We start from the raw sequence: 14082 nt of genomic DNA on the forward strand, positions 1-14082 counted from the left end.
AGGATTATCATGCAACAACCCCTTATTGCAGTAAATTTTATTGACACAGCTGCAGGAGATGCCCAGCAATTTTCTCTCGGTGGTTATGATGCTTTATACGGCTCCCTCATAAAAGAGATGGCTCTTAGAGGAGAACGCTTATCTCCTGTGTTCCAACCACTCTCCCCCCACCCCAACACCCGATCACTGCCTCCATCATTCATTCGCTCCGTACAGAACAAAATAGCTTCCTTACAGCCACAAACAGGTTCTCTGCTTTGTCCCTAGTAGAAGTAATGAATTTGCTTTCACAATGAATATACAGAAGATCAGACTAGCTAGCGAAGATATTTCCATGGAGAATCAGAGATAGAGATGTTGAACCGTGGTAACCTGCTAGTTAGGTTTCCCAGGAATAAAAATGCCAGAGGATAAAAACAGGAGGGCATTTTTATACAGTCTGCTCTAGAATTAATGCATTAAAAAAAAAAGTCTTTGTAGTGAATCATCTTAATTTCACGCTACAACTAGGCTTTTATTAAAGTCAAATTTTATTTTCTTTAACCACCCTGCCTTTTAGTAATTGAAAAAGAAAATCCTTTTGCAAACATAACAGTACCGAATCTTCTCCTACAATGCTTGATGAGATTGGAGAAGACAGACCACTCTTCGATACATAATCTCTCCTGTGTCTCTCAACAAACTCTGCCTCGTAACATCGGGCTTTCTCCACCACACTTAAGAGCAGAGGTTAGATGGTTTTCTTATCTCCATCCCGCTTTTATGTCTAAACCCACTCTGCATTCCCAAAACCAATCATCACCAGCAGTGTCCAGAAAACTCCAGGTGCGTCCATTTAGGGGTAGATGAAAGAAAAAGCTTTTTGGCTTGCAATCCAAATTGTTTTACATGGAGACTTGTTGACCGAGAGACACTGCCAACTGTGATCCTTTGGACGAATTTCTGCTTCTCTAGCCATCCTCTATATTTGCCTCATATTCTACGCAGTTTCATTACATACTTTTGGCTTAACACTAGATATCTTGGGTAGACTGTCAGCTCAATTTGATTTGCTTCAATAGTAATAATCTTTGTCTGATTGGATTTTCTCTCAAACAGCCATATTTCTTAAAGGTTTCGAACTATTGAACACTGCTAAAAGTGTTTAATGTGCACTAAAATGCTCTGCAACTTGGATTGTTTAGTATCTAAATGTCATTTCTCATACATTTTATAATCTTTATTTTAGGCTAGTCCTCTGCTTCACAGTCCAGTCCAGTAGATGGTGGAAATTCACTTTATCCATCCATCTAGGAACCTCCATAGTCCAACCAGGAACCGTCGGAGGCCGTTGGTGACCATCAGAGACTATTGTTTTTATTGCCATTTTTTACAACCTCCGCTCAACATTAACACACTACAGGCAATTCAGGAATGCAGATTATCCTAATAAAGTCTTTGGACTGTGGGAGGAAACGTACCAAGCATGGGGAGAACATGCAAAGTCAATGCACACAGATCCTACATGGGATTTGAACCCAGGACCTGAAGGTGCAAAGCGACAGTGCTAGCCACTAGGAGGAAATTCACTAAGCATACAAAATTCCAGTATATACAATATACAATATAACATTTGAAACTTAAAAATGTAAAATCTAAAACAAAACCAACTAAAGTTCGATCAAATTGCATATTTGATTAAATCACACAACTGTAGCAGATATGGGTATTTTAAGTAGTGTATACATTTTTAAATAGCAATTGCATTATTTATAAAGTTCACCTTTTTTAAATGAAAGAATTTTGGCATCTGTGTCCCCTCAGTTTTTACCCCCGTGTAACTGGATGTGACTGTGACCTGAGATTTAATGAGGTGAACAAATCTGAAGCCCGGACTAAATAAATAAGTAAAAAGATAAAATACCATAAAAATTGCTAGTGAGCATAAATATTGGACTTTGGACTATTAAAAATGGATCATTTGTTTTTATAAACACAGGCTGATCATATATTACAGCGAAGCGAAGCACAGCAACATTATGTGGCAATAACATGAAGTCAGCTGACGACCTTGATGTATTTAATGACCAGGTTTATCACATCTATGATATTTTTCTTTCCTGATGGCACGGCCATATTCCAGCATAACAATTAAAAAATGTTTAAGGTTTAAACTGTCAAGTGTTCCTGAAAGCTACAAGCAAACTGTTTACTACATTATGTGCTATAATCATGTGTGACTAGAACATGAACACACATTAATCCTAAAGCTGATGTAATACTGGCATTTTTACGCATACTCACTGTCGATATGTGATGATGACAACGAGGATGGCGGGGATGCAGAAAATTACAATAATGACAGCAAGTGCCAGCAGTGCTCCTTCCGTATACCCCAGTGACTGTACGGCTTTCTTCACGCTTTGCACGATGTCAGGCGTACGAATCTCCAAGATGCGGCTGCCCCGGCCCAGGTACGGCTGGAACTCCTTATTGATGTCCAGTAACTTTCCATCCAAAAACCTGAAAGAGCAAGGAGATCGAACGCCTAATAACTACTGCATAAGGCATGTGGAATATCTTGGATGCCTCTTCTTGTTCAGTAAATCAAATAAAGATTTTAGACTGGTGATACTTAATCATCTTTGTGATTCAAAAGCTTTATCATAGGAAGAATCCTGCCTGTCAGGGAGCTTAAGATACAAAATCCTTTTAGATTTGTGGTCCATAATGTTCATGGCGACCTCTAGGGATGCCATACCAGGACCTATCCTCGAACTTATCAGAGGGACAAACATGTCTCTTTGCACGGAGCAATTTTAAAAAACAATTGAAAACTGCTGTTATTTAGCAAAGAGGAAATTTTTGGTGTCAGATGGTATGTTCATATTGTGAGCATAAGCAAGTATAAGAATAATCTAATGTGTTTGCACCAGCCTAGGAAGAAAGTCTCGGTTAGGAAGTCTATCTGCTGTAGTTGTATAAGTGTGTGTGAAGATGTGAAGTGAGAGAGGAGGGCAGAAAGGGTCTCCAGGGATGAGCTGTCACTCTTTGTCAGAAGGTTGAATGGCATAACTGGGGCTGGTGTCATGAGAGGGTAAAACAGCGAGTTGGACCATGGTGTCTTATCTGGAAAGTATGACGACACCTTACAGATGCTCAAAGCCTGGGTCATGAAGAAAGTCGGGGCAATCGAGTAAAGGGAAACACTAAGGGTTTTTAAGAAATGGTAAAAAAAAAAAAAGATCAGGTGAGGGTGAAGGACTGAGAAAGAGAACAAATGGCTCACTTGAATAACTCCTGTCTGGAGACAGCCCTGTTGGTCATAGGGTCGATGGCATACACCATGAGGTCTGAGCTCGAGTAGTCTTCTTGTTCGTAGGTTTCTCCATATCGCCGTGGTCCAATGGATTCCACCACTACTTTGGCACCTGGGATCTGGTCTTGGACATAGTGCTCCAGGATGCTGCAAAGTAAAAAAAAAAAAAAGCATAACACAAAAAGCCTGGGCGATACAGAGCAACAATTATCCCCCAAATTAAACCAAATTTGTTGGTTAGGACCTGATGGGTTTAACAAGTGGAAGAAGGGACACACTTGAGAATGAGATTGATAGACTCTATCACTTTGTGTGTGTGTGGCACGAAAGGAGCCTGGATTGATAGATTACTTATTAAGAGGCCAATCCTAAAGAACAGCACCTGGGACTGTGAGGTCAAGGCAACCCAGGACCACAGAGTGAGTGAATGTGATTTGTGTGTGTGGTACATTGTACTGTAGTTTCTTACTCAGACGTTTCTTTGATACGCGTCTCTAGCATGTCTTGCGCTCCTACAGACACAGTGCTTGGCGAGCAAAGTGGTACGGCTTCATCTTGAGCCATCAAAACACAAATCACGTCTGGTTGGCCGAAATCACAGCGGCCATGCGCGAGCAAAAAGAAACATGAATCGAGTAAAAAAAAGGAAGAATAAAAAATAGTGAATGCTTCGCCTGTATCCATTAGAAGAACAGAGAGAGCCTGCTTTGGTCTTTTTTCCTTTAGAGGAACGTAGGACACAGCAGGAGGCCTGGTTCAGAGACTTTTGCTTTTGGAAGAATCAAACAGCATCGAAAAACAAGTACGCCACACCCAGACCAGGCACACTCAATGGGCTAGGCTTGGAAACATGCTGACCCTTTCATTCGTTATTACCATATTACAACTATAATCTGCCTTTGGATGATGTCTGGGACAACTTTATTTGAGGGAGAGTAATAACTTTACAGTAGGCGTTTATCTGCGCCTGGGTGGTGGGGAAAGAACGGGATGTTTTTTTTTTACCCAATCAGTTGCTCCTTGTTCTGCTCCACCACAGTCGGGGGCACGTTGGACACCACCACCTGCATATCCAGCTGATTGACCACGGACACCTGGGGAACAGAGCGTACATCTGACAAGCTGCTCGGATGTTCTAGTAACATTAAAATAAAGAGGGTTTTTTTTGTTTGTTTTTTGTCATTTCTAGCCGTACGAATGTTAACACTCGCTATACATGCCCAGGATGTAGAATATGTATTGTTTATTTATACTTAACACTAAACACCAATACAATACGTCTTGAATATTCTAATAATTAGCAATGTACTGTACATGTAAAATTCTACGTAATATAAAAATATTTCTCATTTCCTAGTTTTCCATAGTTCACAACCCAAGGTACAGTAAGTGCTCCGCTTCTTTTAGAACGCTTTTGCTTAATGGCCACGAAGACATCAAAGAAGTGTGTCTGTCCCGACTTCCTCCTGCTCCATTAAGCACTAGTTAATGGACCCAGTTTGGAGATCTGTACATTACTGTTTAATTGCCCATTCATGAGACCTTCCAACTGGCATCCCTTGGATTCCTTCTGGTGGGCTGTTAAAAAGCGCAAATTCATTTAAAGCTAGCAGCCAGAGAACTGGCACAAGAGGAAAAAAAAAAAAAAAAAAAAGACTCCGTAGAGTTTAAATGGGATCCGGCAAGCTCACAAATCAATGATGTTCATTTGTCAGTGCTGGTCGGTCTCAAGGTGTACAGCCTCTCTGTTGGGGGAATAATTAACTCTCTGCTGTCTAATATAAGATGCATTTTTTGGCAGCTCTGGCATTCGAATAGTACTTATGCGTAGGTGGTTGAATTTTTTTTCTACTCGGCTAGTAGTAAACCATCTAATAACCACGCAGGTTAATATCAGATTGTGACAAAAGGGAGAGCTCATTCAAGAGCTGGGTTTAACAATGCATCATTTGGATTTTGTCCAAGTGAAGGGGGTTTTGTCATTTGAGAGCTGGGTTTAACAATGCATCGCTTGTGATGGAGAACATGTTGAGTAGTACTGTACCTTTATACTGAGAAAAGAGTTACTCTACTGAAATGTTCAATTTGAACGAGCTGTCAGTTCACTGCAAAAAGTGATATCTGATATAAGGTGAAAATATCTTATATAAGAATATTAAACTTATTCTACAGTAGACAAAGTTTCCTATTGTTTTAAAATGTAAATTTCTTTTCTGTTAATAGAACCAGTAAGTTACATTTAAAAAAAGACTGAAAATGTCTAGAAATAGGCTTAATAATCGTATATTTTGTATGTTGTAATCATACAGGCAGTACGCTAGCTTAGTGATTAGCACTGTTCGATCGGGTTCGATTCCCGCCTCGGATCCTGTTCATGGAGTGTGCGTGTTTGGTGGGTTTCCTTCGGGTACTCCGGTTTCCTCCCACAGTCCAAAGACATACAGGTTAGACTAATTAACGTTCCCAAATTGCCCATAGTGTGTAAGTATATGCGTGTCCCTCACAATGTTTTGGCACCCCGTCCAGGGTGTACCCCCCACCTCGTGCCCTAAGTGTTTTGGGAATGGCTCCAGGCCCTGTACGACCCGGAACATACAGGATACAGTGGTATAGAAGATGAGTGAGTGAGTGAGTAATCTTATGTTAAGAAATTTTAGATTCAACTTTCACTCCATTCACTTTTTTTAATGTTAATTAAGATGCAATGCCCACTTTTCGTTTTCCTATAAATGGGAGGGTGAGAATCCTTTTTAAAAGTGCTAAAACCAGTAAAGAAGCACTGGGCCACCTGCATATGTGCCTGAAACGATTTCGAACAGTAAATAATTAGCATATTAATATGTATATGTTGGTGTATTTCACCTTACAAACATTTTGCTCTGCAAGGACAATGTGCACAATACTGTGTATACATGTTTCATTGTATATGGATTATGACTTTCAAGTTTTTGGATGCAACTAATTAGAACTGAAATGCTAAGGCTTCGTTTAAAGATTTACAACTAATGAAGAAACCACAGGGGATTAAAAATAATTATAAACTGCTGTTAAGTACGTATAGTGACAAACTAATTTTGTCACTATACGTGTATATTTGACTATGTAAAGCTGCTTTGCGGCAATGAAAATTGCTAAAAGCGCTATACAAATAAAATTGAATTGAATTGAATTGAATTTTACACTGTTTTTCCTGTCTCACATACCCTCAGTCTTTCCGTCTATCTGAAAATCTACGCCTCTCTCTTCTGTCCATCCCACTGCCTGTCTCCGTCCTTGTCTTTTTTCCCCTCCCTATCTCACTCTTTAAAAGCCTTCCTGGCACACTCACCACAACCTCCGCGCTCCCTCTCAGGCCTCCTCCGTAGTTGTCGGTGGCGACGACGTCGAATCTGAAGTAGGATCGGCGCATGTTGCGGTACATGATGGCGGTCTTAATGACTCCCGTGTACGGCTCGATCACAAAGCTGTCCTTGCCCTCAGCCGTCGGAGGGATGATCAGCTCGTACTTCATGGCGCTGTAATTCCCTGTGTCTTTATCCAAAGCCTGCAGAACAAACAGGTTGATCGGTGATACGTGAGAGAAAGCGCAGGACAGGCACTACACCTACTACATACAGTTCCCACTCACAGATTTGTAGGTTGTAAGTTTCAGGATGACAAAGCTGTCACGATCACACTGCCCTCCGCTGCACTGAACATTTTTAGGGTTTTCTCTGCAGTGACAATGATTTCGAGGAATTCTCTCTTTTTTTGTGTGTGTGTGTGTGCACCAGTGTGTAAGTAAGTGCTGTGTTTGTCTGGCAGCACCAACAGGATCGTTGTTAATCCGTATAAGGTTCTCACTATGTCCATGAGATCCGCTTCACTAAATATTGTCACAGTATATTTGTATTTATGTTCACTACCTAGGCTCTGTATCGAGCAGCTTTTCATTACCACTGCGGAAGAAAAGTGTCTAATTGATTAAACACATCTGGGAAGCAAAGCCTGCCAGTACCTTGCAGATTGAATGCAAACATTAAGCACGGCAACATGAAACTGATCTGCTAACTGGGACCACCACCACCACCACCACCACCACCACTTCAGTCAATCATTATCCTACTTGGCTAAATAACGTCCTTAAAAACACAAGGTCAAAAAGCTGCAAATAACCAGCTTATAATGTTCAAAGCGTATAAGAGCTATGAGATTATTTTACTCTGTTTTCCTCGAACATGGTCTAATATCATTAGCTACAGCTCTCCTCTACGACACAACAGCGAGGAAGCAGGGATGGTGGGCGCTAGCTCATGCTGTGTAAAGCCAACTACTGGAACATTTCAAGCTGCTGCTCAGGCTATGTCACTGGGCATCTGAACAGACTTGAATAAGTCTGAATAAGTTATCCGGCCTCATCCACAAACAGTGATACCTCGGCATATAAATTTAATCCGTTCCAAAGGCGAGCACTTAAGGAGCAATTTCATATCATTAAACCTATTTTCTCATAGGAAATAATGTAAATGCAGATCATCCATTCCAGCCACCCAAAAATATTACCAATATTACCAATTTCCAACACTATAATCAAATTTTGTTATGTATATGTGCATATAAAACAAAACATTTAGAAAAGACATAAAAATGTAGTAAATATCAAATAAATAAACATTAAACCTTACTTTACCTTAGTTTGTGCAATGGTTACTTTAAAAAAAACGAAACTGAAAAAAAGCTCCCTTTTCTTCTTGATACCGTCCTTGATAACATGTTGCGTCGCCACACTGATTTTTTTATCATTTTTATATGGCGTGCACTTCCCATATGGTGTATTGCCCCACCAGTTGTTTTGGTTCGGCGTTTTTACTCTCGCAAGACTTTCTCTCTAAATTACGAAGGGAATCAGCTGACCATGTTTAAAGAGAAGGCGGGAATACACCAGGAGGCCCACGCTCCATTGTTGTTTCCAGCGCTGCATGAGACTGAATCCTTCGGTCTCTTTGCGGATACATCAAAATGGATTACTCCCCACTGGGACACGATTAGAGGACAGCGTTTTTCCATCACCCTGCTCCTGGATTGAATCATAAAGAGAATGAGGCAGATACTCCCACACTGCCACGTGCACACCCTCGGACACAGGACTTGGGGCTATACATCCATTCATATACACACCAAAATAGTTTGCATATAGTTATAAATAGTCATATTTTGTGACTGTTTCGTATAATACAGTACACATTTGGGCCTAGTATATTGTTTTTTTGTTTGTTTTTTTACCTGCTACCGGAAGTGCATAAAACCGGCAATATGTGTAACCACGGCTAATTTGCACTCCTAGCCCTGAGTGGATGTGGCCTTTTATTTTGTTTATTTTTTTGCATTCAATATGCAACTGATATTTTCTGTTTTTTCACTCCAGAGCTCTGAAAAATCAATTTTTTTTAATAAAGAAGTACTACATAGTTACGCCTTTATACGAGGGGTGTTCAAGGCAACCAAGAACTTTTGATTGTGCAGAATAACAGAACACAGTTATGAGAGTAAAAACTACCTTCATTTCTCTATATACAGTAATCTCCTGCTACAATAATGCACTTATTCTGGTGTTTCACTAGTTCTTGAATATCATCAAGGTAAAAAGGTTTTCTCAGTATTCTGGGTTTTGCATTGTCCTGTAAAAACAGAACGCCTTCGGTGATCGAACCAGGTCGTTTATTCCGGTTGCTTGACTGTTCACGGGGCTCGAACCAAGTCATCCGAGATCGTTGCTCACACGAGTTTAGCCTCCTTTAAAAGGTTTGCACTTTTTTTGTGTTTTACTGCAGACAAGACTCTCATCACTGTACTGTGCTTGAAGTCTTCTGTAAATGTCAAAATGAACAATTTCATCACAAGTTCTAGTTGGTCTTGACCATCCCTTGTAAAAACATTTAAAGTTGTAGAACAGTACATTCCTAAAACAAATTGGTTCCCAAAATAACAGATATGAAGCATCACAAAAAGGAGTACAGCATGTTACCAAGATACTCCCCATGCAGGCACAACGCAGTAAAGGAAAGAACAGCGACGAGACTGGATACATAAACATCTCTTCACAACAAAATGTACTATCAAATAAACTCAACATATTTAAGTCTCTTGTTACTAGAAAAATTATAGCATATTAGAAAGGATGCATGAAAGATATTCTTTTAGGGTGAACTTGCTTGCATGCCAAACATTTTATTCAATCCTCCTCCTCCAAATTTGCAGTTTTGGTGTCAATTGAAATCATCTACTCCTGCGAACGCCTGTCTGAAGAACAGCAGAGCTGAGAAAGAGGTGGTAGAGGTTGTCTTCTTCTATGAGGTCTTTTTACGGGGCGGTCAATACCAAAATGGAAAAGTCAGAGTGGAAAGGCAAAACAACAATGGCAACAGAAGTAAGATAACGAAACAAAAGTGAAATATTTGCATTTCGTAGAAGACAAAGCAGATGTGATAAGGAGGGAGAAAAAAATTTAAAGAGCAAGTTTAAAATAGCGGATTAAGAATCGGACACAACAACTTTAATAGCACTTTACTTATACTAGGTGAGCCATGAAAGTCATACTGACAAGCATGTACTGTTCTCAAGCAGGAAAGATATGCAAGAGAGGCAAGACATGTAAATGCAAGCTTTTAGAATGGAGGGTCACTGATCGGGGGAGGAAGCATTTAATGTTTTTAAGGAAGACTGGGCTTGCACCTCCAGGGTCTGGGTTTGATTCCCGCATTGGGTCAGCCTGCACGGAGTTTGCATGTTCTCCCTGTGCTTGGTGGGTTTCCTCCAGGTACTGCGGTTTCCTCCCAAAGTCCAAAGGCATGCAGATTAGGCCAACTGGCATTTTGAAGAACCATCTGAATGTCTAAAAAAATGACTAATCATTGCATTTTGCATAATATGCCCCCATTTATATAGAATTGGCACTGCGAGATCTAGAAAATTAATCAAGACCTTCTGATGAATACGATTGCAGAGCTCAACAGTGCAGTAGTATAAGTAAGATTAATGATGATACAACGGGACTGTAGCGATGTCCTCCCAATCAGTTGTCCTATTTCTAAATGAAGTATAGAACAGGAAAATTAAAGCCATCATGAGTCCCTGTTTCACTTCAGTATCACATTGACACTAATTAGCAGAATGACAGAGTTGAATAATGCATCCAGTGTCAGTCTGCTCCACCATGCAACTGTTTACAGAATAAGAACACAAGCAACGCTTTCAACTCCGTGTCTTCTTCCCCAGGCGTCAGCCCAAGCAGCGTTTTTTACGTGTCTTTTCTCCACCTTCAAACTATTTAAAGAAGGATGAGAAAGTAGATTAGTCTAAGCTATGCGCCGCTGAGCCGCTTCGCAAATCTATTGCAATCTATTGCATGAGTCATGATGGCTTTCCTGGCACCGTACCACAGAGCATCTGAGCGAGAAGAAGACACCGCTCTCCTGCTCAGACACCTTTTTAACAATCCGCCTGCACACGCAAATACAAATGTGCACATACGCATTCATGACCACATCCGCTTCAGTTTTCATGCATAGCTATGCAAAGAAATGCCAGTGTAGTGTAGGTTTTAAGAGGTGGCACTGCTTAGGGGTGGGGGTGTTGTTGGTGGAGCTGAAAGGTAATAAAATATAGCTTAAGCATTGTTTATTTAATGCATTAACCAGGGATTTCCTACGAGTTGGGACTCACTTGATTTCAAATGGAATCATGAAACTGATTATCAACCTTCTCTTCTGTTTCATTGATTTATTGTAAAGTTGTTCATGTTGATGCAATATTTAAAGAAAAAATTGTTGATTTATATAAAATTATCATCATAACTAGCAGATGAACTGATTGTCAAATTTGTCGGAAACAGCATCAAGGGTCAAATTTCTGAAATAGTTCCTTCCTTCCTGTTTGTCATATAAAAATGTTACTTCCATCTTTGTGGTCTTGAGCATCTATGCAAGAACATTTTATTACGTCACGTTTTACGATAAGCTTTTAAATCAAACCGGAGATTTTGGTTGTGAGTTATAAAAGTGAAAAACTTTATTTTTTTAAATAATCCACTAATGCACTAGCCTAGTAACGTGCGAGTGGTGCTGTGTGTAGTATGAGGTCATACATTATGCTTTAAAAGTAGAACCGGTTTGATGATCAAACCAGACTGTTTTTTTTCTCCAATAAAAGAAAGAGATGTTAGCGAGTTCCTGGGAGCCTAGAGTTTCAGAGGTGAAGCAAGCAGTCTTCAAGTGTATGGAGAAATCTCTTGATGGTATCCAAACACTTGTGAAATGTTGGGATAATTGCTTTAGTGAAGCAGTGGATAAAAGAAGAAATTAAGAATAGAAGAAATTAAAAGAAAAATTTCATTCTCATATCGGTAATCTTATATTCTGCATAATTAAAAGTCCTGGTTTGACTTGAACACCTGATCAGTTGTGGATTAAGGTATTCTGATGCCATAAGAATTAAGCCTCCACTGCCAACATGATGACATCGTTTTATTCATCTTATCAATGTTGTGTTTAATCCTTTAGACAAACATGAATCACACAGATACAGTAAAAGAACAATGTTGTTTGTATTACCACTTATTCTCTATGCCTACATCACACAATGTGCCTAGGATAAAGTGTAAGGCCATATCGCACTACCTCGACATAATTTCTATTCTTATAAAAATACATTATTTCCACTAGACTAGTAATTAATCGCAAGAGATATTTCATTTGTTCTTAATTATTTATGTTAAACATATGTACAGTATGTTAACTTAAATGATCAATGCATTCAAATATTAATTTTCATATTTAAGAGAGTTTTTTTTTTTTTCATTTTTATGGAGTCGGTGATGTTATCAGTAACATCTGTACCACTTTATCCTGTGTCTCAGGAGACTTAGGGCACATGCCAGGGTACAGCCTTCACAGTGTCGATCCATCACAAGGCACACACACATGCACACACTCCGGGCAATTTGGGAATTAGCCTAATGTGCATGTCTTTGGACTGTGTGAGGAAACCCGGAGGAAACCCACAAAGCACAGGGAGAACATGCAAACTCCATGCACAGAGACCTCAGGTGGGAATCGAACCCGGACCCTGATGGTGCAAGGCGACAACGCTAACCACCAAGCCACCATTCTGCCTTATATATTTTTTTATATGAAATGAAAATTAATTATAGTGGCAAAGGACTGGGATCAAAGAAAATTCATAATGTCAATTCGGGGGCAAAGAGTATGTAAAAAAAAAAAGCTTTAATACTGTACTGAGATTTATGACACAGAAAACGATACACCTCACTCAAAATGACTATGGAGTTATTTTCGGCTTTGGCTGAGATGTCAGAGCGGCTGGCTTTAAATGCTTGTAAAAATAAATTACCTAGAACAAATAGCTTATGTAGAATAACACACACACACACACATATATATATATATATATATATATACAGTATATGATTCCATTCGTCAACAGTTTAAAACAACTTAAACAGATTAAAACAACAGATTAGTTTATACTATATAGTTATATAAATTATAATATATAATTTGGTAAAAAATTTTAAATCAATAATTTTTCATTTATCACCTAATTGAAATGGATTATGTACTAATTGGCATTGTTCCAGCTTCCAAGGTGTTATGTATCCATTAGTTTCATATTTCCGATTCTATCTATTTCCTTTCAGGTTAACGATATCAAAAACCTTCTTGCCACACTCATGCTATTTCACTATTTATACTCCATGCACTTCAATACCAGATAAACTTGGACAATACGTATACACTCCGAATGAAGGGAATAAAGCCTCAGCTTCAGGAAAAAAGTGGCAGCTCTCTATCCTCACACTCCTCACATACTGTATAACGACCTTGAGCGTATATATCGGCTTTCCTTTCTCGGAGAATGCCAGGGCGACCTTACTTACAGCTCGTCAAAGGCAAAAGACACTGCCTGCTGAGAGCGAGGAGGCACAGAGAGCAGAAAGGGAGCAGAAGAAAGGAGGAGAAAGGGAGCGAGGCTGTTAATGAAGACTTTGTATGTGCTGGAGCAGAATGCCTGGCTGATTTACGAGGATCTTCATGGCTGGCTTTTTGTCGCCTGCGCTGTTGACAATTACGGTGAGCTCTGCATCATGGTCCCTTGGAATTTCACAGCCAAACAATCTCACAGAAGCCAGTTGAATACTGTCCACACCTGCTTTTTAACACCCCTGGACTGTCAATCCAGTACCAAACAGTGCATCCATTACCACCCGAAAAAAAATTTCTGACAAACACCTACACTGTCGACAAACAAGAGTTATACCCACTCAGTGTTGAAGGCAATTTTCTGTCTAGACAGCTACATCTGAGGAGATGGATGTCTTTCGGTGCTACTCGAGCTTTTCTGGAGCAGGCATTAAATATGAACGGTAATAACCTAAGGCTTTATCATGATGTACGATTTTCATTACAACGTGATATTCAAAATGTGACTACAGGTTTATCTGTACCTGAATTGCCGGGTATCTTTTTAAACAAACAGGAGCCCCAGCATACATATTATAGCCTTTCCCAAAAATGATGCCGCCGTAAAACCTTCTAAATAGGTGGTTGAGCAGAGTGATAACAGTTTAAAGTGTCCACGGTGCCTAAAGTGGATGTTAAATATCGTGGTTTATCATATAACTGATTATCGCAGTTACCGGAGAACCTTAGTGGAGCGCACAGCGAGTATTCATTCGGTACAAAAGTGCACTTTCGCAGCAATTAATCTGGTTCATGTGTCTGAATCAG

The 14082-nt window shown here is 39.7% G+C and overlaps 1 protein-coding gene across 1 annotated transcript in view; it reads right to left on the reverse strand.

Annotated features, from left to right (window-relative positions):
* The window catches only part of pcdh15b (protocadherin-related 15b), a 244070-nt gene that overhangs the window by 12358 nt on the left and 217630 nt on the right, over nt 1-14082 (reverse strand). Inside the window, exons 28-31 of the mRNA XM_053511130.1 lie at nt 6627-6842; nt 4304-4392; nt 3269-3445; nt 2284-2502 (exon numbers count right to left, since the gene is read on the reverse strand). Of these exons, the coding sequence (XP_053367105.1) occupies nt 2284-2502; nt 3269-3445; nt 4304-4392; nt 6627-6842 (701 nt within the window). The remainder of the gene's footprint in view (nt 1-2283; nt 2503-3268; nt 3446-4303; nt 4393-6626; nt 6843-14082) is intronic.

Source organism: Clarias gariepinus, chromosome 14, assembly GCF_024256425.1.
Source record: "Clarias gariepinus isolate MV-2021 ecotype Netherlands chromosome 14, CGAR_prim_01v2, whole genome shotgun sequence".
In the NCBI taxonomy this organism is placed as follows: domain Eukaryota; kingdom Metazoa; phylum Chordata; class Actinopteri; order Siluriformes; family Clariidae; genus Clarias; species Clarias gariepinus.